We start from the raw sequence: 26,826 nt of genomic DNA, 5'->3' as shown, positions 1-26,826 counted from the left end.
CTGCCACCTGTCTGCTGTGTGACAGTGGGCAAGTGCCTTCACTTCCCTGTGCCTCAGTTTGCTCATCTGTAGAATGGAGATGGAGACTGAGAGCCCCATGTGGGCCAGGAACCATATCCAATCCCATTTGCTTGTTTCCACCCCAGCACTCTACTGTTCCTGGCACACAGTAAGCACCTAACAAATACCACAATTATTATTATTTGTTTTGGCTCCCAGAGATTCAAATGCCTTCACGTCTAAAGACCTGGGCCCCCATCCCATCCTAAACCGTGGGGGAGTAAGAGTGACACTGGCACCTTTGATTGACAGTGACCGGTGAGCAGAGAGACCAGGTTGGAGGTGCCAGAAAAGCAGCGTGGCTCAGTGGAAAGAGTCCGGGTTTGGGAGCCAGAGGTCATGGGTTCTAATCCTGGCTCCATCGCTTGTCAGCGGTGACTGTGGGCAAGTCACTTACCTTCTCTGTGCCTCAGTCACCTCATCTGTAAAATGGGGATTAAGACTGTGAGCCTCACACGGGACAACCCGATTACCCTGTATCTGCCCCAGCGCTTAGAACAGTGCTCTGCTCATAGTAAGTTCTTAACGAATACCAACGTTATTATTAAAATGGGGATTAAGACTGTGAGCCCCACGTGGGACAACCTGATGACCTTGTATCCCCCCCATTGCTTAGAACAGTGCTCTGCACATAGTAAACGCTTAACAAATGCCATCATTATTATTATTATTATTACAGTGGGAAAGGAGGACCCGATTGTCCTGAAGCCACCCAGCGCTTAGTACAGAGCCTGGCCCAGAGTAAGGGTTTGAATTCATAGGTTGGAATCCGGGCTCTGCCCCTTGTCAGCTGTGTGACTGTGGGCAAGTCACTTAAATTCTCTGTGCCTCAGTTACCTCATCTGCAAAATGGGGATTAAGACTGTGCGCTTCATGGGGGACAACGGGATCACCCCGTATCTCCCCCAGCGCTAAGAGCAGTGCTCTGCACATAGTAAGCGCTTTACAAATACCAACATTATTATTAAAATGGGGATTAAGATTGTGAGCCCCTCGTGGCAAGTCACTTAACGCTCTGTGCCTCGGTCACCTCATCTGCCAAATGGGGATTAAGACCGGGCCTTCATGGGGGACAACCGGATCACCCCGTATCTCCCCCATGCTCTGCACGTAGTGAGCGCTTAGCAAATAGCAGCGTCCCATTTAGGACTATTGTTATTACCGCTATTATTAGGGGGAGGGCTGTTTGTGGGTGGAGGAGGAGGAGGCCCCTCCCGGAGCTGGAGAAGGCGGAGCGGAGGGTGGACGGGGCGGTGGCGGGAGGGGTCCGGCCGGTGCCCTGGGGGCTCCCCCGGGCCCCGCCGGCCCCTTTAAGGGGCGGTGCTTGGCAGGGAGCCCCGCCGCCCCGGCAAAAGGCAGCAACGGGCCGGGGGCGGTGGGAGAGCGGGACCGGCCTCCGGAGAGCAGCCGTGCCCACCGACCCCCGCCATGAGCGGCCGAGTCGGGGACCTGAGCCCCAAGCAGGAGGAGACGCTGGCCAAGGTGAGCCCCTCGCCCCTGGCATCGCTGGCCGCATCCTCGGAGCGGTGCCACCCTCCCCGGGCCCGCCGCTTGCTTAGACACTCCCGGAGGTGGGCACCGGGCACAAAGGCGGCATTCAGCCGCCGGGCCTGGCAGCCGGCCGTCTCCGCTACAAACTGGTGCCCCGTTCTGCCCCGCCACCCCGGGGAGCGGCCTCGCCCACGCAGGCCCCGGAAGCCCCCTCCCCGCTCAAGGCCTCAGTTTCCCCTCGGACCCAGGGAAGCCATCCCCAGGTGCCCCCCGGGCCAGGGAGTATCGAAGGGTAGGATTGCCTGTCTTGAGTCTAACGAGAGCCTGCAGCCGATTTAGGATGCCCCTTCCCCACTGCTGTCTTCCAGTTTCCCCATCCCTTCGAGGGGTGAGCCCTGAGGTTTTTAGGATGATGATGATGATGATTTGTGTTTTTCATTTAGCGCTCATATACGCCCACCACTGTACTAAACGCTGAGGTAGCTACAAGCTAATCAGGTTGGACACGGTCCAAATCCCACGTGGGGCTCACCGTCCTAATCCCCATTTGGCAGATGAGGTAACCGAGGCACGGAGTAGTGAAGTGACTCGCCCAATCACACGGCAGCGGACGAGTGGCGGAGCCGGGATTAGAATCCAGGTCCTCCTAATTAATAATGGTATTTGTTAAGGGCTTACTACGTTCCAAACGCTGTTCTGATTCCCAGGCCCGTGCTCTATCTACTAGGCCACGCTGCATCTCACTGGCATCCTCCCCAAATCTGCGTCTGTTCCTCAGCCTCCACCTTTGGATGTTCCCTCTGGATTTTCTATCTTTTCCTTACTACCCCTGAAATAAATCTCCTCGTGCGTGGCTCGGTGGAAAGAGCCCGGGCTTGGGAGCCAGAGGTCATGGGTTTGAATCCCGGCCCTGCCACTCGGCAGCTGTGTGACTGTGGGCAAGTCACTTAACTTCTCTGGGCCTCAGTTACCTCATCCGGAAAATGGGGATTAAGACTGTGAGCCTCAGGTGGGACAACCTGATTACCCTGTCTCTACCCCAGCGCTTAGAAGTAATAATAATAATGTTGGTATTTGTTAAGCGCTTACTCTGTGCCAAGCACTGTTCTAAGCACTGGGGTAGACACAGGGGAATCAGGTTGTCCCACGTGGGGCTCACAGTCTTAATCCCCATTTTACAGATGAGGTAACTGAGGCCCAGAGAAGTTAAGTGACTTGCCCAAAGTCACACAGCTGACAAGTGGAAGTGCTCTGCACATAATAAGCGCTTAACAAATACCAACCTTATTTGTTGATTCTGGGCATGGCTAGGTCTGAGACCCAAGGCCACCCTTCCCCGTTGCTAATAGCCATCTACCCAGTGTCCCTGGTTCCTGGGCTCTGTGCCCTCTCCAGAGCCAATCTGGGTCAGGGCAAAATAACCTAGGCAAAGAGTGAGGTGGAGAGAACGTGGGAGGCATTGGCAGTGCCCCTGTTGCTCTCCAAGTCATGGGACTCCTGCAGCCTCTAGGAAAGAGAGGGAGAAGGAGAGAGCCCCCCCCCCCCGGAATTTCACTTCCTCCCCTCCCCCCCAAAAAACACACACCCAAAATGGCTTCGTTCCATACGGTCAAATGTTCAAATTGCTGGAGTTGGTGGCCACCGGGCTCAAATATGACCTGTGGAATGGGATTAGGCAGCAGTTGGATCCCCCAAATAGGGACCCTCTTGAGAAAGGTGGCTAGTGGTCTGTGGCTTTGGCTTAGAACCCTGTAGACTCTGGGAGTGGTGTAATTCCCGAACGTGATGGGATTGGGCAGAGGGGCCTTAGCCATCCATAGCCTTGGGGAATCGCATGGGTAAAGTGGGGTGGGGAAGGAGGTGGAAACTTCAGATCTTATATCTTTCACCTCTGGCACTGATTAGGGAAGTGAATGACCAGGAGAACCTGCTCAGGGACAGTAGCCTGTAGCCAGGAAAGGTTCAGAGGCCTTGACTATCTGGACTATAACCCTGGGGCTGCAGCAGGCTTGGCAGTGTCATCAACCTGCAGTGTCATCATACAGAAAGGACCTAGGGAAAGGGGGGGGAGAAGCCAATGGGGTGGCGGGGTGGGGGTACATACATGTGGAGATGGAAGGCCCCGGGCCTGGGTGGGAGCTGCCACTGACGTAGTTGTCTCTTCCCCTAGTTCCGGGAGAACCTCCAGGATGTGCTGCCCTCCCTACACAACCCCGACGACTACTTCCTCCTGCGCTGGCTCCGAGGTGAGGGGGAGAGCCAGGGACGACGGAAAAGCTGGGCATGGGGGCTTTGTGTGGCGATGGCATCGGCTTAACACTCCCCGCTATTTCAGAGATCACTAGAGCCCCGCCATCTGATGATTCAGACTTCAGCGGACTCAGTAAAGCCGTTTACCCTTTTGGGGAGGTGAGGGGCGGACCATCTGAGGGAGCCGGGGGAGCTGACCGGTCCCAGGACCTACTGGAAGTCAGTGGCAGGCTCTCACCCTAAAGTAGATCTTCTCATCTGTGCCAATGAGCGACTTGTCCCGATACTTCCAAATGGCATCTTTCAGGGCAGCTGGAAAGAGCTGGATTGGCTGAGGTTTTTGGAAACCTAAGAGAACTCAATCTGGCCAGGCAGGCCCCTTCTCTCTCTCCAGGCTCCCGACTCTTAATTGAGAGATTCCAGGATGTACTCCGTTGGCTTCAGGGCCCAAACCCGTGAAACTTGGCCGTGGTGCCTCTTCTGGCAGGAACAGTAGTAATAGTAATTATTAAACACTTACCGTGTGCCGAGCACTGTACTGTCATCATCGATGGTATTTATCGAGTGCTTGCTATATGCAGCACTTGCAGCTCAATAATAATAGTAATAATGATGGTATCTATTAAGCGCTTATTATGTGCCAAGCACTGTTTTAAGCACTGGGGTAGATACAAGTTGATCGGGTCCCACGAGGGGCTCAGTCTCAATCCCCATTTTACAGATGAGGTAACTGAGGTACAGAGAAGTGAAGTGATTTGCCCAAGGTCCCACAGCAGACAAGTGGTAGAGGGGGGATTAGAACCCGCAACCTCTGACTCCCAAGCCCATGCTCTTGCGCCACTAGGCCATGCTACTTCTCTAAGCGCTTGGGAGAGTACAGTAAAACAGTGTTAGCAGATGCGTTCCCTGCCCAGAATGAGCACTGTACTAAACTTTGGGAAAGAATAAATGGGTGGGAATAAGACATGGTCTCTGCCCCTCAAGTAGAAGCTCACACTCCATTTCGATCCTTTCCTTCTGTACATTTTCACATGCAGAACTCTTACATAAGAACATTATATACTGCGCTAGATCAAACCAATAGTCCCTTCAAACCAGTATTTCCTATCATTGGTACCCTGCTGTGCTAAAATCCCCATACGATTCACCTGCTGAAGACTCCAGGTAGGCTAACCAGCGACTGTATGGAGGCTAGAAAGTCTTTAGACATGATGATGATTATGATGCTTGATACTACATATCTGGCACCGTACTAGGCGCTGGGGTGGATACAAGATAATCAGGTTGGACACAATCCCTGTCCCACATGGGGTTCGTGGTATAAGTAAGAGGGAGTAGGATGTAGTCCTCATTTTACAGATGAGGAAAGTGAGGCCAGAGAAGTTCAGTGACTTGCCCAAGGTCATACAGCTGACAAGGGGCAGAGCCAAGATTAGAACCCAAGTCCTCCGACTCCCATGCCCGGGTTCTTCTCACTAGGCCACGCTGCGTCTCACTTCCCAAAATAGTCGGTCTCCCTTCCCCGAAATAAACTGGGAGTAGCTGAAAGGACTGTGGTTTCAGGCCCAGTTCCTAGTGGCAGCATTGGCCGACGATGGACATAAACTGCTTCTTGCCTGGATCCATGGAGAGGCTGGAACTGGAGTAAGGGTGTGGAGCGCAGCATGGCTGAAGTTGGGGGGGAATTCTCTTGGGATGGTCTTGGAACAAAATCACCAAACTCTACCCATCACTTGTCACTTGACCCTATTGTGTGAACAGGAAACCTCATTTGCAGTGAGTAAGGAGGAAAGAGGGAGCGATGATGGCCTTCTTAAAGGGCTAGCAGGAAAACATTTGATTAAGAAAAATACAAAACTACCTTTTTATTGGAATTGTTAAGCACTTACTGGGTTTCAAACACTATTCTAAACTCTGGAGTAGATACGAATTAATTAGGTTGGACACAGTCCCTGTCCTGCATGGGGTTCGCAGTCAGAATAGGAGAACTGAGGCACAGAGAAGTTAAATGACTTGCCCAAGGTCATTCAGGAACCATTTGGCATAACCGGGATTAGAACCCAGGTCCTCTGAATCCCTCACCTGTGCTCTTTCCACTAGGCTGTGCTGCTTCTTTTTCTTTCCTACTTCCCCTTTGCTCAGCGGGCCCCAATGTACTCAGTGAGAGAAGATTTACAAAAGGGGGTAGTGGATAGATCTTGGGCCTGGGAGTCAGAAGGTCATGGGTTCTAATCCTGGCTCTACCACTTGTCTGCTATGTGACAGTGGGCAAGTCCCTTCACTTCTCTGGGCCTCAGTTACGTTATCTGTAAAATGAGGATTTAGACTGTGAGCCTCTTGTGGGACGGGGACTGTGTTCAGTCCAATACGCTTGTATCCAACCCAGTGCTCAGTACAGTGCTTGGTGCATAGTAATCACTTAAAAATATCATTATTATTAATAATAATAATAATAAAAAGCATACAGCCATTGAGCCAATTTTATCAAGGGGAAAACGGGCTCTGTGGGCAGAGAATTTGCCACAGCTTCTAGCTTCCGTCTCCCTGGCGCAGCCACTTAAATTAGTCTGAGCTGCCTTTGCCTCACCCAGGAGATGTTTCTTCCTGCTGTTTAGCTTGTTTGTTTCCCACACTTGGGCGGCCATTGAGGCTCAGCTCTTCCTGTCCATAAATCCCAGCTCTCTGGTGAGTAAGATCCACCTGAGAATTGTGTATTTGAAAAAAATTCTCCCTCTTCCCTTTCTCACACCACTGTCAACTCCAGGGAAGCAGCCGTGATGTGATGCCGCAGAGTGTTTCTTTCTAACCTAATAATAATAGTAATGTTGGTATTTGTTAAGCGCTTACTATGTGCAGAGCACTGTTCTAAGCGCTGGGGTAGATACAGGGCCATCAGGTTGTCCCACGTGAGGCTCACAGTCTTCATCCCCATTTTACAGATGAGGTAACTGAGGCACCGAGAAGTTGAGTGACTTGCCTACAGTCACACAGTTGACAAGTGGCAGAGCTGGCACTTGAACCCATGAACACTGATTCCCAAGCCCATGCTCTTTCCACTGAGCCACGCTGCTTCTCCTAACCTAGTTAACCTAACCTGACCTAGTTAGAAGCAGCATGGCCTAGTGGATAGAGCACAGGCCTGGGAGTCAGAAGGTCATGGGTTCTCATCCCCGCTCTGTCACTTGTCTGCTGTGAGATTGTGGACAAGTCACTTGACTTCTCTGGGCCTCGGTTACCTCTTCTGTAAAATGGGGATTGAGATTGTGAGCCCCATGTGGGACAGGGACTGTGTCCAATCCATTTGCTTGTTTCCACCCCAGCCCCCAGTAAGCGCCTAACAAATACCACAATTATTATTATTCATTTTGGCTCCCAGAGGTTCAAATGCCTTCACGTCTAATGACCTGGGCCCCCATCCCGTCTCATACTGTGGGGGAGTGAGAGTGACACGGGCACCTTTGATTGACAGTGACCGGTGAGGGTTTAGCAGAGAGACCAGTCTGGAGGTGCCTAGTGGGGAAGGAGGACCTGAGGATGGAAGGAAAGAGGAGACGGTGGAAAAATCAACATGACCAGCAGTCACAGGCCCCAAGCCCGCTTCTCCCACACTGAATCCAACCTGCAGTTCAGCCATCCACGGCTCCAGGGCATGGCAGGGTTGAGAGGGCTAGTGGCCGGCTGGCCAGCTGCTAGGGTCAGTCCGGGAAGCACATGGGCCCAAGGCGCGACATTGTATGGAGGGGAGCTGCCGCTGGTGGCGGAGGACAGAAGACCTGGCCGTGCCGAGGGTTAAGAGAAGCGGCGTGGCGTGGTGGATAGAGCACGGGCCTGGGAGTCAGAATGTCTTGGGTTCTAATCTGGGCTCTGCCACTTGTCTGTTTCGTGATTTTGGGCAAGTCGCTTCTCTTCTCTCTGCATCAGGTACCTCATCAGTAAAATGAGGATGGAGACTGTGAGGCCTATGTGAGACGGGGACTGTGTCCAACCCGATTTGCTTGCATCCACCCCAGCGCTTAGTACAGTTTCATGGGTGCCACAGTTATTATAAGGGTGAACCCAGACAAGGCCCAGGCCGAATATCCTGGATTTTGGACCTTGGCAGATAAGGGGAAACCTGAGCACCTCTCTGAGATAAGAAAACTCACAGTTCACTCTCTTTCCCCTGGGGAGATAATGTCACTTGTCCCCTTTGCCATCTCGGGTCCTTCTCCTGCCAAGGAGATTGACTTGGGGTGAGCAGGGGAATTAACCAGGGGAGGGGGGCTTGAAATCACCCCCATAGCCTGGCTTCCCCTTTAGCCTGGGAGCCGTCTTGCTCCTTCTTCATATTTGCAACCCACTAGTGGGGAGAGGCGGGGTGCGTGTGTGCGATTATTTAGCCTGACCCAGTAATAGCGTTTCTGATGTTCTTAGTTTCCTCTGAAGGATGTCTTAAACCCAGCTTTGGGTGTTTTTCCACTAGCAAGTGGCCTTATTTCCGCGGAATTTTCCTATAGAGATACTAGCAAGATTGTCTATATGGAGGCAGCCTGAAGCTCGGTGTTCGTGTGAAGTTGCTAGGGTGCGGGCTGTGGAGTTGCAACTGTTCATGTCGGTGCCCACCCAAAAGCCCTGCTCTCGGCACGTGACCCCTGGATGACAGAGCACTTTAGGGCCGTCCAAACCTCCTTTCCCGGCCTCCCAGAATGTTGCTAGTCAGGGTGGCCTTCGGGCAGACTCTCGAGTCTAAACAGGCTGGTGGTGAAGTGGGGTAGGGGACAAATCATTAGCCACTCCTCCTCCCCTCACCTCAGAAAGCAGCCCTTCTTATCTGGGACCCTTGGGCCAGCTACGACTTATGCCCCACTGGAGCTCCTGTTGCTTTATCTCCCTAAACTCAGCCTTGGCAACCGGGCTGAAATGTGAGAAGCGGTGCTACCTTTTTCTTTCTTTAATGGTATTTGTTAAGTGCTTAACAATAGTAATAATAATGGTATTTCTTTACCACTTACTATGTGCTGAGCACTCTTCTAAGCTCTGGGGTAAATACAAGGTAATCAGGTTCTCCCTCTTGGGACTCATAGTCTTAATCCCCATTTTACAAATGAGGTAACTGAGGCACAGAGAAGTGAAGCGGCTTGTCCGAGGTCACACAGCAGACAAGCGGCAGAGCCGGGATTAGAACCTACATCCTCTGACTCCCAAGCCTTCACTCTAAGCACTTACTATGTGCCAGGCACTGTACTAAGCACTGGGGTAGATACAAGATAATCAGATTGGATACCGTCCATGTCCCATACAGGGTTTACAATCTTAATCACCATTTTACAGATTTGGGGAGTCAGGACATTTTACAGTGAAGCGACTTGCCCAAGGTCACACAGCAGACAGGTGGCAGAGCTGGGATTAGAACCCAGGTCCTTCTGAGTCCCAGGACTGTGCTCTATCAGCAACTGATCTGCTATCAATCCCTTTTGGTCTGAGTAGAAAACCAAGCCGGAACTGTACCAGCCACTGAACAGTAGGCGGTATTCGCTCAGGATCTTTTCCCATTTTTTTTCAAACTGTCATTTTAATCGCCTGCTGAAGTCATGATATTAAAATATCCAGAATTCAGAGTTTCATGACAGGCTGTTCTGCACCTCCTCCAAAACAGAACAAAAGGAAGCAGGCCTAAGCTGCAGCATGAGGGATTAGATTCTGGCGGGGGTTGGCTGGGGGTTTAGAGACGGGACGAAGAGTCTCACCAGGCCGGAGTGGCTTGGAGAAAAGACTGACCTCTCAGGGTCCCTTACGTCATTGTCATCAGTGGCGTTTATTGAGTGATTACTTGGGGCAGAGCATTGTATTAAACGCTGGGGAGAGTTCAGTACAACAGAGTGGTAGAAAAGTTCCCTGCTTTCAGAATCAACTCTTGCATCCACTTCCACTCCCATATCTAGAATGGTGCAGTTCAGTGCTGGGCAGGCAACACAGAAGAAGAGAATTTCCAAGCCCCAAGACCAGCATGCTTCTCCTGTCTTCTGGCAGGGTGGGAACACCAAGGCAGCTTCCTGGGATACAAAGCCTTCGGGTGGAGAGGACAAGGATAGGAATTCTGGGAATGGGTCCCATCCTGGGTAGTAGCACGAGGAGTCGGGAGAGTTATGGAGACCTCTTCTGAAAAAAGGCCTCAGATGCAGCTTACTCATCCCACATGCCTCCTTCCCCTAACCCCCACTGCCAGGCAAAATCCTGAATGTCATCTGGGGTCACCTAACCCTGCTGCCGGTGGTAGCGAAGGTCAAGGAGGGCCTCTGAGGGCCATCACCAGGACTGCAGGAACCAAAGCTGAAGCTCTATCAATCAATGGTATTTACTGAGCACTGTACTTAGAGCTAGAGAGGGTACGCTGTAACAGAGTTGGTTGACGTGTTCTGTGCCCATAAGTAGCTCAGAGTCTGTCCTGCCCAGGCTTCCTGGCAGTCTTCCCGCTCTGGCCAGCTCCGCCGATGGGGAGGGAGTGAGGGGACGATTCCTTTTGGATCTCTGGAATCCCAGGTCAGGGCTCATTGGGACCTGGAAGTTGGACTTTAGAGGAGATAAGACTTTGGGTCTGGTGATAAGGGGGCTCAGAGTTCATTCTGTTTGCATCAATGAGGACACTCCTCCCGCTCCCATCTGTATTATTTATCAGGGATACAGCAGTAGGAGTTTTAGTAGTCATTCTATTAAGTCCCTTCTGGGTGCAAAGCACTGTACTAAGCACTGGAAAGAAATGCACGGTGAGGCTTAGATATGTCCCTGGCCCCTATGGGGCTCATGGGGGTTGAGGGTAGGGAAGAAAGGAGGTTGGCGATAGACATATAAGGAAAAATGAAGCAAAAATGCCAAATCAACATAAAAGACAAGATAATGAGAAGTACCATAAGAGCAACAGCTACTATTATTATTATTATTATTATTATTATTGTGCTACCTGTTAAGCAGTTACTATGTGCCGAGTGCTGTACTAAGCACTGAGCTAGGTCCTGGGGATATAGTGTCAGCTCCTTCCCTTCATCTTTCCTCCTCTACTTTCTCCTGGGAATTTTTCCAATGGCCTAGTGCTCTGCACGTAGTAAGCGCTCAATAAATACTATTGAATGAATCATCCTGACCCAGAGGCCTGGGTTTCTCCTGTATCCTGAGGTGAAATCTCAACCTCAGGAAGTCAGGAAGAGATGCACTGTAACCAGGGAATTATACAGAGTCCGGGGATTCCACGAGGAAGAGTTGAGGCCATAGAAAAAGCTCGCTTCTCTCCATATCAAGCAGAAATGTCTTGCCGTTGGCACCAAGGATGTTTTCCAGTTCACCTGCATCAACTCTTCTCCCATTACGCCCCAGATCTCACTCTGCTTCTCCTAAGATCACCTTCTAACAGTAACTCAGTCTCAACTTTACCACCTCTGAACCCCTCATTCCCTCTGTTCCTCACACCTGGAACTCCCTCCAGACCATTAGGGAGTAAGGAGAACCCTCGCCAAACCAATACATCTCATCCTTTTCAAATCCCTCCTGAAAATAGAAGCCCACCTCCTCTGGGAAACCTTCTCTGATTACTTCACAACCACACCCAAACACCCCACAGGTGCATCAGCCCAACAGCCACCCTTAGGAATTTAAAACCATTCTCCTCCCCTAAGTATACTGACAGAGGAAGGATATATTTGGAATGATGCATGTCATTTATCTATTTTGTCTTCCATATTCTTGCCGTTACCAGTTATATCCTGTTTTTCTTCCTGCCCCCAGTATTTATATATAATTTGTTTTCCTCCCTCCTATATTAGATGGCTCCTTGAGGGCAAGGACCCTGTCTTTTGCTTCTGGTGTGCTGTCTCGAACAGGGGCTTGGCCCACAGTAGTTGTTCAGGAAGTACCTTTGACTGAGAGGTTGTCAGACAGAGGACCTCCTTCTGGGGAGCCTTGGGGAGACGTGAGAGGGTTAAGGAGAGAAGACAGCCCCAGATCTTATCCTGATTTGATCTTCCTGTTGCAGCTCGAAATTTTGACCTGCCGAAGTCTGAGGCCATGCTCCGGAAGGTGAGAAACTCAGTCCTGTGCCCCTTATTCCCTGGAGTCCCCCCTCACACTCTGATCTGCGCCCAAGATCATATTGGAGCACTGGGGTCTAGCCGCTATCTTTTAAGGAGGGTTTAACCTCAGCCTTGCTTAGAGGCAGGAGGATGAACTAAATGAACTCTTGAGGACCCTTCCTGTTTTATACTTCTGTGATTCCTGCTGCCCTTATCTCTAGAACTCCTTAACCCAGTCACTGTTCCTGCTTTATTGGCTCCTTCAGCCACAAAAGCCCCGTGGGATTTAACTGGACGTTCCCCACCCTCCTCTCTTTCACTGCCTCCTTGGAGAAGATTTTTTCCTGCTCTTCTGTCCAAAGAAGAAAGGGTGGGGGGGGAATATGCATTTGTGCGCGCGCATGCACACACACTTAAGGATGCATCCGTCTTTGCAGCACGTCGAGTTCCGGAAGCAAAGGGATATTGACAATATTACCAGCTGGCAGCCCCCAGAGGTGAGGACAAATCACTCCCTTTCAATCATGAAAACCTCCAAATGGAGCCCAATCTGGGACCTGAGTCTGTTTGGCCACAACCTCGGTCCTCAGGAATTGATCTGTGCACTCAAAAATAGTGACCTATGGATGGCGTGGGCTCTGGCGGCCCCGTGACCCACTGTCTTTGCTCTGTATCTGTGTCCAGGTGATCCAGCAGTATTTATCAGGGGGCATGTGCGGCTATGACAATGAAGGCTGTCCTGTGTGGTATGATATCATTGGACCCCTCGATGCCAGAGGGTTGCTGCTTTCTGCCTCCAAGCAGGACCTGCTTCGGACCAAAATGAGGGACTGCGAGCTGATGTTACAAGAGTGCAAGCGACAGACTGAAAAGGTGAGGGGTGGGGACACACCAGGGACATTGGAAGGACAGAAGAGAGTGAGTGGGTCCTCCTAGAGGGGCCTCACACTCTTAGCCACACTTTCTTCTTCCCCTCCTCCAGCCATCTTGCTCCATTTAAATGAAATCGGGGTGTGAATGCCCACATTACCCTGCCAGAACACCCAATGCCAAAGAGAGAATGAAAAAAGGAGTAATTTTGGAAAGCCGTAAAAAGGTCTCTGCCACATTACCGTATCTCCATTAGAATTCTCCGGAAAAGCAGGGACTGTGGCTTTTCTTTTTGCGTTTCTCCAATACGCAGTAGAGTACCTGGCACGGATGTGTGTTTGGTTACTACTGAACTCAATTTTTAAAATGGGATTGATGCCAAAGGTGAAGCTGAGACACATTCAGTGACTCCTGGAGAGGCTGTTAGGAGGCCAGGTGATTGGAAGGAGTCTCACTTTGGGTTGGGTGAGCGGGAATCTATCACTCTCCCAACTGGAAAAGAGCAAATAAATTGTTTCCTAGGAGTGGCGGCCGACCGAACTGTGTAAGTGCCTCTGCATAAGGATGAGAGATAGAAGGTTCAGCCTGGAAAGCAGCATGGCCTAGTGGATAGAGTCCTTGGAGTCCGAAGGACTTGGGTTCCAATCACGGCTTTGCCACTTGTTTGCTGCTGGGTGACCTTGGGCACGTCAGTCAGTCATATTTATTGAGCGCTTACTGTGTGCAGAGCATTGTACTAAGTGCTTGGGAGAGTACAATACAAAAATAAACACACATTCGCTGCCCATAACGAGCTTACAGTCTAAAGGTGCAGATAGATGTTAATGTCATGTCACTTCTCTGTGCTTCAGTTACCTCATCTGTAAAACGGGGATTGAGAATGTGAACCCCATGTGGAACATGGACTGTGTCCAACCGTATCTACCCCAATGCTTAGTACAGTGCCTGGCGCATAGTAAATGCTTAACAGATACCATTTTTTTTTAAAAAGTGTGTGACTGACTGCCTGGGTCCCTCCATTCCCTGCAGGTGGGGAAGAAAGTCGAGACAATCACCATGATTTACGACTGTGAGGGACTTGGCCTCAAGCATCTTTGGAAACCAGCAGTGGAGGCCTATGGAGAGGTGAAGGGGAGAGGAGTCCGCCTGCCGGGGTTTTGCGGGGGTGAGGGAGGGGAAGGAAAGGAATACTGGAGCATGAGCGGGATATCCTTGGGCTCATCGGGGAACATGGCATCTCGAGGAAGGGTGGCAGCTCTGACCAGGATTGCATTGGCTCCATAGTTCCTCTGCATGTTTGAAGAAAATTATCCTGAAACCCTGAGGCGCCTGTTTGTTGTTAAAGGTGAGCTGGGATCTGGGGCTGGAAAGTCAGCTAAAACAGAGCGGGGGCGGCACTGCCAGTCTACAGAAAAGCGTGACGAGGGTTATCCTTGGCACAGGGTGGGGGGTCGCCCTATAAACCCATCAGACGGAAACAGAGCGGGGGCGGCACTGCCAGTCTACAGAGAGGCGTGACGGGGGTTATCCTTGGCACAGGGATCGCCCTATAAACCCATCGGACAGATATTCAGCTAGGCTGCCTCTCCCATCTCTGGGGTTCTGTGTGTGTGTGTGTGTGCTCATATGGTATGTGTAAAGCACTTAACATGTGCCAAGCTCTGAACGTAACACTGGAGCGGATACAGTGTGGTCAGGTCAGACCCAGTCCCTTCCCCGGATGGGGCTCAACAGCCTAAGGGGAAAGGAGAACAAGTATTTATTCCTCATTTTACAGATGAGGAAACTGAGGCACAGAAAAATTGCCCAAGATCACCCAGGAGGCTATTGACAGGGCCAGGATTAGAACTCAGATCCTCTGTCTCCCAGGCCCATGCTTTTTCCATTAGGCCACACTGCTTCTGTGTAACAGGGTATGCATGGGTAAATGGGGCATCATGGGGGTGAAGAATGTGGGGATATCTCTTTCCCTTCCTAGCTAATAATAAATAATAGTAATCATGGCCTCTCTCCACTCCACCTTCTCCTCGTGGGATGTCTGTTTTCCAGCCCCCAAACTCTTTCCTGTGGCCTACAACCTCATCAAGCCGTTCCTGAGCGAAGACACCCGCAAGAAGATCATGGTACTGGGAGGTGAGTGACTGTGCGGTTGGGAGTCATTCATTCATTCAATAGTATTTATTGAGCGCTTACTATGTGCAGAGCACTGTACTAGGCGCTTGGAATGTACAATTCGGCAACAGAGAGGGACAATCTCTGCCCAATAACGGGCTCACAGTCTAAAGCAGGGAGACAGCAAAGCAAAACAGAACAAAACAAAACAAGACAACATCATCAAGATAAATAGAATCATGGAGATATGCACCTCATTAACAAAATAAATAGGGTAATAAATAATATATACAAACAAGCACAGTCGTTTCATCCAATGTGGCAACCCCAGATGCAAATCCGTGGTTCCAATACCAGTGGGGCCGTGGAGGGTGCCAACCCAGAAGCCCCACCTGCATCAGCGCAGAGTCAGAAGGGGCGAGGGCCGGGGCTGCCCAAGCCAGAGAGCCAAGCCTGAAACTGATTTTTCACCATCCTTTCCTTGGATTTGCCTCAACTCTTGGAATTTTATTTCCATGCATGGTGTGTAAGGATGAGTAAGCGCCCCAGAAATGGTTCCGATGAGCTGACAACCAAAGCATGTCACATTTTCTCCGTTTTGGGCTGGCCTGGAGTATAGTGCTCCCCACAGGAGTTGGGGCTCCTTGGCCAGCTGCCCACACTCCACTCCAGAGCAAATCTAAAGGGGATTTCTTGAAAAGTTTGATGACGAGACTTCGGTGGCTCAATTTCTCCTTCTGTAAAAGGAAGACCACTCTCCCTTCCTGTCCCCGCTTCTCCATAGTGCAGTGAGGTGAAATAAAAACTTGTCTGTCATCTGAGAAGAGAGAAGGGTTTGTGTGGGAGGCATATTCACTTTGCCCCCATCTCCCCAGCTACCACTGTGTAGACGGGTTCAATGTGTTCTCTCATCCCCATCTGCCAGTTCCCTCCACAAACCCGCCTGAGGGCTGAGCTCGCAGAAGAACTTCAAAGGGGAAGGAAACAATTGACCCTAGGCTGATCACTCAAGATCAAGGGCCCCCTAGAACCAGCTCCCTGTCCTCCAGGCCATACATGGTGTTCCTAATAATCGTGTTCTTTGCTAAGCGCTTACTAGGTGCCAGGCTCTGGGATAGATACCAGATAATCAGGACACAGTCCCTGTCCCACGTGGGACTCACTGCCTAAGTCAGAAAGAGAACAGGTATTGAATCCCTGTTTTACAGACAAAGAAAACTGGAACCAAAAGAAGTTAAGTGACTGGTCCAAGGTCAGAGAGTGGGATAGTGGTATGTCCTTGGGCTCCCAGACCTGCGCCCTTTCCACTTTGTCACACTTCTTCTGTTCCTCTTTTGTATTTGTATGTTGAGTTTGAGAATCAGCTGGATCAGCATTCCCTCCCCCATTCAGAGGACTCCCTCTTATGCCCTATTGGTTGGCGGGGTGAGAGTCACATGTCCCTCTCCCTCCGTTGGCTGAGGGCACTGCACCCATGTAGGCCCTGGGCCCAGTGGCAAAGTAATAGCTGGGTTCTGCCCTCCACGTTAGTTTACACTTCACGAGATGGAGAGTTGGCAACAAGGAAAGAGACATTTTTGATCCTCTGATCGGCTCAAGTCTGAAATGCTTGGGGATAGTAGGACGAAGAGGCTGGTTTTTAAGAGTGAGGAGTGCAGTGATTGCTATTTCGGTCCATCAGCCGTATTTATTAAATCTGACTGTGTTCACAGCAATGTACTAAGCACTTGGGAAGGTACAATATAGCATTCATTCAGTCAGTCGTGTTTATTGAGCACTTACTGTGTGCAGAGCTCTGTACTAAGCTCTTGGAATGTACAATTTGGCAACAGATAGAGACAATCCCTGCCCAATAACGGGCTCACAGTCTAAAGGGGGGAGACAGGAAAACAAAGCAAGTAGACAGGCATCAATACCATCAAAATAGATAAATAGAATCATAGATGTATACACATCATTAATAAAATAGAATAATAAATAAGATATACAAATATACACAAGTGCTGTGGGGAGGGGAAGGGGGTAGGGAAGAGTGGGGGAATGGGGAGGGGAGGAGGGGCAGAGGGAAAAGGAGGGATCAGTCTGGGAAGGCCTACTAGAGGAGGTGAGCTATCAGTAGGGCTTTGAAGTGGGGAAGAGAGTTAATTTGGTGGAGGTGAGGAGGAAGGGCATTCCAGGTCAGTGGTAGGACGTGGGCCAGGGGTCGAAGGCGGGACAGGCGAGAACGAGGCACAGTGAGGAGGTTAGCGACAGAGGAGTTGGTGGACACAACAAGCTTAAGTTTAGAGGAGGAGACAGATGTTAATATAAATAAATAAATTGTGGCTGTTAATTATGACAGCATTTGGTAAGCACCTACTATAATAACAATAATTGTGGTGTTTGTTAAAAGCTAGGTATGTGCCAAGCACTGTTCTAAGCACTGGGGTAGATTCAAGGTAATCAGTTTGGACACAGTCCATGTCCCTCATGGGACTCACAATCTTGATCCCCATTTTACAGATGGGGTAACAGGCACAGAGAAGTTAAGTGACTTGCCCAAGGTCACACAACAGATTTGTGGCAAAGCAGGGATTAGAATCCATGACCTCTGCCTCTCAGGTCTGTGCTCTTTCCACTAGGCCATGCTGCATATCAAACACTGTTCTAAGCGCTGGGGTAAATGCAAGACAGACTGTTTCACGAAGGCTCACAGTCTACATCTGAGGGAGGAGGATTTAATCCCCATTTTACAGATGAGGTAACTGAGGCACAGAGGAGTTAAGTGACTCGCCCAAGGTAACACATCAGGCAGAGCTGGGATTAGAGCCCAGGTCTTCTCCCCCCTAGGCCTGTGCTCTTTCTACTAGGCCACACCACTTCAGGATCTATGTTACCTGTCAGGAGACTGTAAACTCATTGTGGGCAGGGAATGTGTCTGTTTACTGTTGTATTCTCCCAAGTGGTTAGTACAGTGCTGTGCACAGAGTAAGCACTCAATAAATACAACTGAATGAATGAAAGCCTCCCCAAATGCCCTAGTAAGGAACACCAGGACCAAACTTCAGGCACCACCCCCACAAAAGGAAAAAAACAACAAACAGACCAAGGAAACCAAGCAGCCCAAGTGAAGTTGAGACTGAAGATGGAGCAGAGAAGGGTCTCATGTATCTGCTAATTAAGCTTATAGCGATGAGTGGAAATGGAACCCAGTGGGACAAACTTTATGAACTCTGCCTGTGTTAAAGGCAGTGCTAGCAAGGGGGGCTGATGTGAGGAAGGGGAGCTCAGACCCTGACTTCTCAAATACATCTCTGGGTCTCAGATAATAATGTTGGTTTTTGTTAAGTGCTTACTATGTGCCGAGCATTGTTGTAAGTGCTGGGGTAGATACAGGGTAATCAGGTTGTCCCACGTGAGGCTCACAGTCTTAATCCCCATTTTACAGATGAGGTAACTGAGGCACAGAGAAGTTAAGTGACGTGCCCAAAGTCACACAGCTGACAGGTGGCGGAGCCGGCATTAGAACCTCTGACTCCTAAGCCCGTGCTTTTTCCACTGAGCCACGCTGCTTCTCTAATGAATTCTCAGATGAATTCCCACAGCCCTGCATCAGTGACACCAGGTCTGCACCCCTCTCTGCTCACCCTATCTGAGTCGCCCCCCTCCCGACAGCAAATGGCTATGTCGGTTTTGCTTTGTTTCTGCCGCGAGGGCTTTCACTGACCATTGGGTGCATTTCTCAGATTAATTACCACATTCCTCCTTCCCTCCCGTCCAGCAAACTGGAAGGAGGTTTTGCAGAAGCACATCAGCCCGGACCAGCTGCCTGTGGAGTATGGGGGAACCATGACCGACCCGGACGGCAACCCCAAGTGCAGAACCAAGGTACAGGGCTCACGGGGGCCGGGAGGGGCGCGGGGAGAAGAGGGTGGGACGGGAGCAGAGCCCTCACCCTGCTTCATCCTGTCCTTGTCCTCCAGATTAACTACGGGGGTGACATCCCCAAGAAGTACTATGTGCGGGACCAGGTGAAGCAGCAATACGAGCACTCGGTGCAGATCAGCCGGGGCTCCTCTCACCAGGTGGAGTACGAGATCCTCTTCCCCGGATGTGTCCTCAGGTAGGGACTGGGCACCCCAGGAGCCCCGCTACCCGCTCCAGGCCTAGCAGGTGTTGGGAGCTGTGGGCGTGTTGCACCAGGGAAGACCAGGCCAACAGGAGATCCGGCTAAAGTCTCCGCACCCTTTCAGGTGGCAGTTCATGTCGGAAGGGGCTGACATTGGCTTTGGAGTTTACCTGAAGACAAAAATAGGGGAGCGGCAGCGAGCCGGGGAGATGACTGAGGTGCTGGCCAACCAGAGGTACAACGCTCACCTGGTCCCAGAGGATGGGACCCTCACCTGCACTGAACCCGGAATCTGTAAGTGTTGCTCTGGCCTGGAAATGCTCAAGATGCTCTCTGCCCCTCCATGGGATCCCCAGTCTTTTCTTAGGATTCTTTCTGTCTTGGTGCATCCCAGATTGTGAGCCTTTCACTGTAAAGGCAGTTTGGGTGAAAAGAACCAGGGCTGAATCAGGAACCAGAAGACCAGGTGGTCTTTGCTGCACATTTCTTTGTGCCTCGGTTTCTCTTGGAAACAGGCAGGAAGAACCTGCTGGATTGGGAGAGAGGATGTGAGGCTCAAAGGCAGAATGCTGAAGTGGTTCAGACTGGTCTTCTGCCCCGAAACTCCTCCTTCCCTATAGCGTATTAAGGCGGAGATGAAGCTTCCCATTTTTTTTAAGTCCCAAAGTTTGTATCTTTGGTTTTTTTGTCAGTGGCATAGCTATAGGGGGAAATGGAAAGTAAGTTCGTAGAGCAGGACCCCGGAGAGAGAGGGATCTGTCCCTGGATATGATGATTATGATGATGAGGGAAAAGCAGCTCAGAGGTCCATCTCCAAGGCAGCACCACCAGGAGAGCACAATGTCTCTCTCTTCACCCACACACTCCTGACTCCTAGTCCCAGCAGTCTCTGTCCCTCATCCCCCTGTGACTTTCTACGTCCTTTCTGCAGCCTCTGCACAGCTCTCCTACCAGGTCCTCAATCACCTGAAGGCCCATGCCTCTCTCCTTCCCCCTGCCTCCCCACCTCAGTCTCTGTCTCTGAAGGTTTGTTTAGCTTGGTCAAAGAACAGACCCAAAAGAAACCTCTCAGGAATGGGGGATAGATCTTATAATTAGGAGGAGGGGACCTGGGGTAGAGGAAGTGTTTTGCCGTCCAATGATACCAAACCCATACCTAACCAGCCCCTTTGATCCTTGAACCTCAGTGTGCTTTAAACTCGAGAGGTTAGGTAGACTCAGCTAGATTTCTCAGGTAGAAAAGCCAAAGCTCACCCCAGGGTAAATCTTTCAGGACGTATAGTCAGGGTCAGAGTTGTCGTCCCGAGAACCTCTTAGCAAGTGATTCCTTTTGAGCCCAATAGGCCGGCAAATCAATAAATGGGACAGATTAACTCAAATCCCCACTCCCACTGGGCCTTTCCTTGAGTGGAGTTTGAGTTCCGGGGCCTTATCCGTGCTTATTATAAATTTATTATAAAATGCCCCCTTCCCACACCTGGGATTAGAAGTGTGGCCCTCCCCCATCCAGGTTCTCAGGTGCAGTGACAATGAGATGGGATCAACCATTATTTGATGATGCGGTTTGGGCGGGTGCCCGGTGAAAAGAGGCGTTAGGTTACAGGCTCATTTGGAAGGAGGGCGGTTCTCATGAAGAGATGGAACAGCAAAGAACAGAGCTGCCTCTTGCAAGGCCGTGCCTACCCATTCCAAGCAAGAGAAACTTAAATCCTGTTTCATATTGCCAGTAAATCTTGAACCCAACCCTATTCCTGGTAGAATAATACTTGGGTTAATCATAAATCCCTCTTCACTGGCTTGAATTCGAGTAGAGCCCCAAGTTGGGGAGAGGGACAAACCACGGGCAATTATTTCACTTCCACACTCTTGAAACAGGTCTGAGCATGGTCTAAGATCTCAAAGATATCCACTCGGGCACCTCTCTCCTGCTGAGGCCTACGTTAGCAGGGGTAGAAGCAGTGAGCTCAGTGTTACCAGAGGATCTGGTCTGAGGAGAAATTAATCTTCTAAGTTTCAACCTTGGAATTGTAGGACTAAGAGGGCAGTGCCCTGACCAGGAAAAGGAAAGAGCAGAAAGGAGGAATCAACCTTAAATTTCAGAATTCACTTGGGGAAGTGGCTCTAAATTTCTGGAGAAGAGAACAAACCTAGAATTTGCCCCTTTTGACAATCAAGGAGCATGCCTGTTGCCCCAAATTGCCACCTGGTAGACCAGTATTTCTGGGATTATTGCCACCCTTTGCCATGGTCTTGTTGGCCTGAGAAAATCTGCCTCTCTTAACCTCCTACTCTGGTCATCCCCACTCCTTATGTATTTATTAAAGCCTCCAGTGTGTAGAGTTTTGCACCGAGTCCAAGAGAGGAATACAATGGAGGAAAAATTTAGATAGTCATTGGCCTTCACAGAGGCTCACAGTCTAAGGAACACAATCCCCAAACTTTCATTCCTCTCCATCCTCCCAGCCCCTCATCACCAGCTGCCCTCAGCTGACTTTCTCTCAAAGAGGCCTACCCAGTACCTCTCAGTGTTTAAAGTGTATCTCGCTGGCAGTTGTGAGTCAGGTAGTGTCCAGGGCGTGCCTTTTTGTAGCCTCCCTTCCAGCAGAAAATAGAAACCCAAGGTCCTGTGTAACACCACCAAGATGCATGTATGAACATAGAGAAGCAGCGTGGCCTAGTGAATAGAGAATGGGCCTGGGAGTCGCAGGACCGGGTTCTAGTGTTGGCTCTGCCACGTGCCACTTGAGTTAGACGAGTCACTTAACTTTTCTATGCCTCAGTTACCTCATATGCAAAATGGGGATTAAGACTGTGAGTCCCATGTGGGACAGGGACTGCATCTAACCTGATGAGCTTGTATCTATCCCAGCACTTAAAACAGCGCTTGGCACATATTGAGTACTTAAGGAATACTATTATTATTATTATACGAGTGCATATCCCAGCCCTATTTAAACTTTGCTTGAAATGCATTCTGCCTTGTTAGCCTTGGGTAGACCAGCCTGAATACCTAACTGTCTGTTTCCTCAGATGTCCTGCGATTTGACAACACCTACAGCTTCATTCATGCCAAGAAGGTCAGCTTCACGGTGGAAGTTCTGCTTCCGGACAAAGGCTCAGAGGAGAAAATGCAGCATCTGGGAGATAAAAAGCTCACGGCAGCCCAGCAGTAACTCCTCTATCCTCATCACACCTGGGCTCCCTCTTTGTCTCACAGTTGTTTCCTGCCCCTTGCGGTTTCCTCCACCCCAGCCCCCTGCAGCACTAAGAATCCGGACTAGAGCTGCCCCCGGGGAAAGACTTCCTCAGCTATGGTGAAGCCAGGGGAGCTCTGGGGACCTTCAATTTGGAGGTTGGGCAGCTAGTGGGGGGGTGATTTGTAGGTTGTTGTGGCCAAAGCGGCTCAGGGCGGGCCCTCTCGTCCCCCAAATTGACAAAAGTTCCTTGAAGGCTGGGCACTAGCCACTTGGGACCCATCTGTCTGTTGACTTGTGCCAATTCGGTTTATTCTAGGCCTGCTTGAAGCAGGTGGCCGGGTCAAGGAGAGCACTTTTAGTGCCAGTATGGAATAGGGGAGAAGGAACGGGATTGGGAAGAATTAGGGTTAGACTTCTGGGTACGCAGCTTCGGGGTGTCAACTTGCCTGTTTTCCCATTTCCATAGTTAGCTGAGGATAGGTAAAGACTGGAAGAGAGCCCCCAAGTGAGGGCCACCTCCTGGCTGTTGTGGCAACCCAGACCTCCCCTACAAAGGATATGGGAAGGACGGGGGAAGGAAAACAGGCAGTCCTCATCTGAGACTCTCGGAAGCTCCTTCCATGGGAAAATGTACTTTACTAATTAATACTGATAATGAACATTGCAGCTTCTAAGGGCCAGAGTATAAGGACCTGCCCTATAGTAATACTAATTATAATTGTGGTATTTGTTAAGCACTTCCTAGGTGCCAAGCATTTGCTAAGCACTAAGGAAGATACAGGAAAATCAGATAGGACACAGTCCCTGTCCCATATAGGACTCAAAGTGTAAGGGGGTCGGGGTGACACAGGGATTTTATTCTCATTTTACAGGTAGGGAAGCTGAGGCGCAGGGAAATCAAGTGACTTGCACAGGATCACACAGCAGGGAAATGATGGAGCCAGGATTAGAACCCAAGTAGAGGCCCCCAGAATTTCAGACTTCTATTCAGGGGATGGAAGGACAGGTACAGAGAGCCAAGTGGCGAAAACCAAGCGGCAGTGAAGTAAAAGGCTGCTTCAACAAGCCCCTTTAATTTTCAGCTCCTGTTCACTGCCCCTCACTTATCAAGTAACTTGGCTTCTGAATCCCCAAAGTGAGGCTGACAAACCACAATCCCATGTAAAGGTCAGAGATGGGAATTCCCAGTTAGAGCCTCTTGGTCCTGTAATGACCTTTCATCCAGACCCCATTTCTTGCAGGTGGAGGCAAGAGGAGAGGACTCATCGACATGAAGTCTAGATCCAAGAGTTAGGTTACGTGGGGTTGGGACCTGTTTGAATTTTGCAATTCATGGGGGTAGGAAGAGAGAGATCCATAATCTCCCAGATTTTTCCCATAGGGTGAAGAAATATTTCTGCTCCTCAGAAGTTCATTGGTAGGAAACAGAGTTAGAAGAGGCAAGTGGGAGCTTGTCGGGGATGGGAGGCTGATTTTCCTGAAACTGAAGGGCACTGATTCTCTCAGCAATTGCAGCCCTTACTCTTTCCCCCCCTCCCTCATTCTGAGTCAGGTGATCACGGGTGAATATTTATTAAGCACCTACCTAGGAGGAAGGGGCTCTACATAGCACAGAAAAGGCATCGCCCCGTCCTCCGGGGGCTTACTTGCTCTCAAAGTGAGGGCTTTCTCTGGACTTCCATTTGGGTGTACAGTAGCAACCGGGGGCACTGTCTGTTAGTGCCTCGCCCCACTCAGACACTTGATATCTGGGCCGCCAGATGTTCCAAACTGACCCTGAGTAACCTCATTTCTGAATTCAAAAACTAAGGCGGCCAGAGCCCGCGCTGTTTGTAACAATAATAATGATGACGGTGATATTTGTTAAGCGCTTACTATGTGTCAAGCGCTGGGGTGGACACAAGCTAATCAGGTTGGACCCCGTCCCTGTCCCCACGTGGGGCTCATGGTCCTAATACCCATTTTACAGATGAGGGAACTGAGGCCCAGAGAAGTGCAGTGACTTCCCAAGGTCACACAGCAGACAAGTGATGGAGTTGAGGTTAGAACCCAGGTCCTTCCGACCCCCGGGCCCGTGCTGCTTCCCCTCCTGTTCAGGGGGCGATAGGGGTTGGGAAAAGGCAACTCAACCAGCCAGGATGAGCCCCTCGCCCCCGTTCTGGGCACGGGAGGGCAGGGTTTGGAATCTCGGTTTACAACGCTCCACTGGGCCAATTGACCAATGAATAAAGCTATTCTCTGCCTCAGCCTTTATTTCTGGGGCCCAGGAGGCACCGCCCGCCGCCCCTTCCTCTTCCCTCAGAGCTGGGGTTGGGCTTGACGAATTTAAGCAAGTCATCCTCGCCCCGTTTACCCGCCAAAAAAAAAAAAAAGCATCGCGCATGCGTGGTGCCTTTTCCTCCCGGAGACTGTAGTTAGCCCGAGGGAGGGCTTGGTTGCTGATTGGCTGGGCGGGTGGGCTGTCCTCGGCCGTGATTGGCTGGGCGGGTTGGCCTGCCCTCCGCCATGTTGGGGGGGGCGGGCGCCCTTGGCCGCCTCAGGGCGAGGGCGGGTGACAGCCAGTCGTTCATTCAGTAGTAGTCATTCATTCCATAGTATTTATTGAGGCGCTTACTAGGTGCAGAGCACTGGACTAAGCGCTTGGAATAGACAAATCGGCAACATAGAGACAGTCCCTGCCCTTTGACCGGCTTACAGTCTAATCGGGGGAGACAGGCAGACAAGAACAATGGCAATAAATAGAGACAAGGGGAAGAACATCTCATTAAAACAATGGCAAATAAATAGAATCAGGGTGATGTACATCATTAAATAAAATCAGTCTGGGGGGGGGGAGACAGACAGCAATACAAATAAATAAAATTACAGATATGTACTTAAGTGCTGTGGGGCTAGAAGGGGGGAAGAGCAAAGGGAGCATGTCAGGGCGACACAGAAGGAAGTGGGAGATGAGATAAGTGAGGCTTAATCTGGGAAGGCTTCTTCATTCATTCAATAGTTGGTATTTGTTAAGCGCTTACTACGTGCAGAGCACTGTTCTAAGCGCTGGGGTAGACACAGGGGAATGAGGTTGCCCCACGTGAGGCTCACAGTCTTCATCCCCATTTTACAGATGAGGTATCTGAGGCACAGAGAAGTTAAGTGACTTGCCCACAGTCACACAGCTGACAAGTGACAGAGCAGGGATTCGAACCCATGACCTCTGACTTCCAAGCCCGGGCTCTTTCCACTGAGCCACGCTGCTTCTCTATAGTATATATATATTTTGCTTCTCAATAGTATTTATTGAGCACTTATTCATTCAATAGTATTTATTGAGCGCTTATTATGTGCAGAGCACTGGACTAGGCGCTTGGAATGGACAATCCGGCAACAGATAGAGACAGTCCCTGCCCATTGACGGGCTCATCGGGGGAGTAGTATTTATTGAGCGCTTACTCTGTGCAGAGCACTGTACTAAGCGCTTGGAATGTCCAATTCGGCAACAGACAATCCCTGCCCATTGACGGGCTCACGATCTGAAAGGGGGAGACAGCAAAACAAGTAGTCATTCATTCCATAGTACAATAGTCTAAACAGGGGAGACAGCAAAGCAAAACATCAAGATAAATAGAATCAGGGCGATAAACACTTCATTCACAAAATAAATAGGGTGATAAATAATACATACAAATATGCACAGTGCAGAGGGGAAGGGGGAAGAGCAGAGGGCGGGGGGCAAGGGGAGGAGAGACAATTTGGCAACAGGTAGAGGCCATCCCTGCCCAACAATGGGCTCACAATCTATAAGGGGGAGACAGCAAAACAAAACAAGTAGACATTCATTCATTCAATAGTATTTATTGAGCGCTTACTATGTGCAGAGCACTGGACTAAGCGCTTGCAATGGACAATTCGGCAACAGATAGAGACAACCCCTGCCCAATGACAGGCTCACAGTCTAATCGGGGGAGACAGACGGACAAAAACAACATAATCACGATAAATAGAATCAAGGGGATGGGCACCTCATCAATACCCTCAAAATCGATAAATAGAATCATAAATATATACACATCATCAATAAAATAGAGTGATAAATAAAATATACACATATAGACAAGTGTCAGGGGGAGGGGAAGAGGGGAGAGCAGAGGGAGGGAGTAGGGGGAATAATAATGTTGGTATTTGTATTTGTTAAGCGCTTACTATGCGCCGAGCACTGTTCTAAGCGCTGGGGTAGACATAGGGGAATCAGGTTGTCCCACGTGGGGCTCACAGTCTTAATCCCCATTTTACAGATGAGGGAACTGAGGCACAGAGAAGTTAAGTGACTTGCCCACAGTCACACAGCCGACAAGTAGCAGAGCTGGGATTCGAACTCATGAGTCCTGACTCCAAAGCCCGTGCTCTTTCCACTGAGCCACGTTGCTTCTCTATGGGGATGGGGAGGGCTCAGTCTGGGAAGGCCTCCTGGAGGAGGTGAGCTCTCAGTAGGGCTTTGAAGAGAGTCTCAGAGAGCAGCCGGGCCCGGCTGCCGCGTGTGCTGCGTACATAAGTGGCTCATGCATATTTAATTTCCCTCGGTTTAGAGGGCGAATATCTGCAGGCCTCATTGAGAAAGCCGGGAGAGGGGAAGGGCTGCAGTCACGGGATTCCAGGGACCGTCCTCCAATTCCACTCGCTGAGTCTGCTTGGGATTCCTGGCCTCCACCCCAGC

General features: G+C 50.4%; 1 protein-coding gene across 1 annotated transcript; it reads left to right on the top strand.

Annotated features, from left to right (window-relative positions):
• The first annotated feature begins 1,384 nt into the window (after positions 1-1,384).
• Positions 1,385-23,984, top strand: SEC14L2 (SEC14 like lipid binding 2). Its single transcript, XM_029058112.1, has 12 exons — positions 1,385-1,542; positions 3,722-3,797; positions 11,804-11,847; positions 12,278-12,337; positions 12,525-12,713; positions 13,740-13,835; positions 13,995-14,055; positions 14,760-14,843; positions 18,583-18,689; positions 18,785-18,924; positions 19,055-19,224; positions 21,961-23,984. Exons 1-12 carry the CDS (start codon positions 1,489-1,491, stop codon positions 22,101-22,103), a joined length of 1,224 nt encoding a protein of 407 aa, XP_028913945.1. The 5' UTR covers positions 1,385-1,488; the 3' UTR covers positions 22,104-23,984.
• The last annotated feature ends 2,842 nt before the right edge of the window (positions 23,985-26,826 follow it).

This window comes from Ornithorhynchus anatinus, chromosome 2 (assembly GCF_004115215.2).
Source record: "Ornithorhynchus anatinus isolate Pmale09 chromosome 2, mOrnAna1.pri.v4, whole genome shotgun sequence".
Classification (NCBI taxonomy): Eukaryota; Metazoa; Chordata; class Mammalia; order Monotremata; family Ornithorhynchidae; genus Ornithorhynchus; species Ornithorhynchus anatinus.
This window is presented reverse-complemented; position numbering and strand designations above follow the sequence as displayed.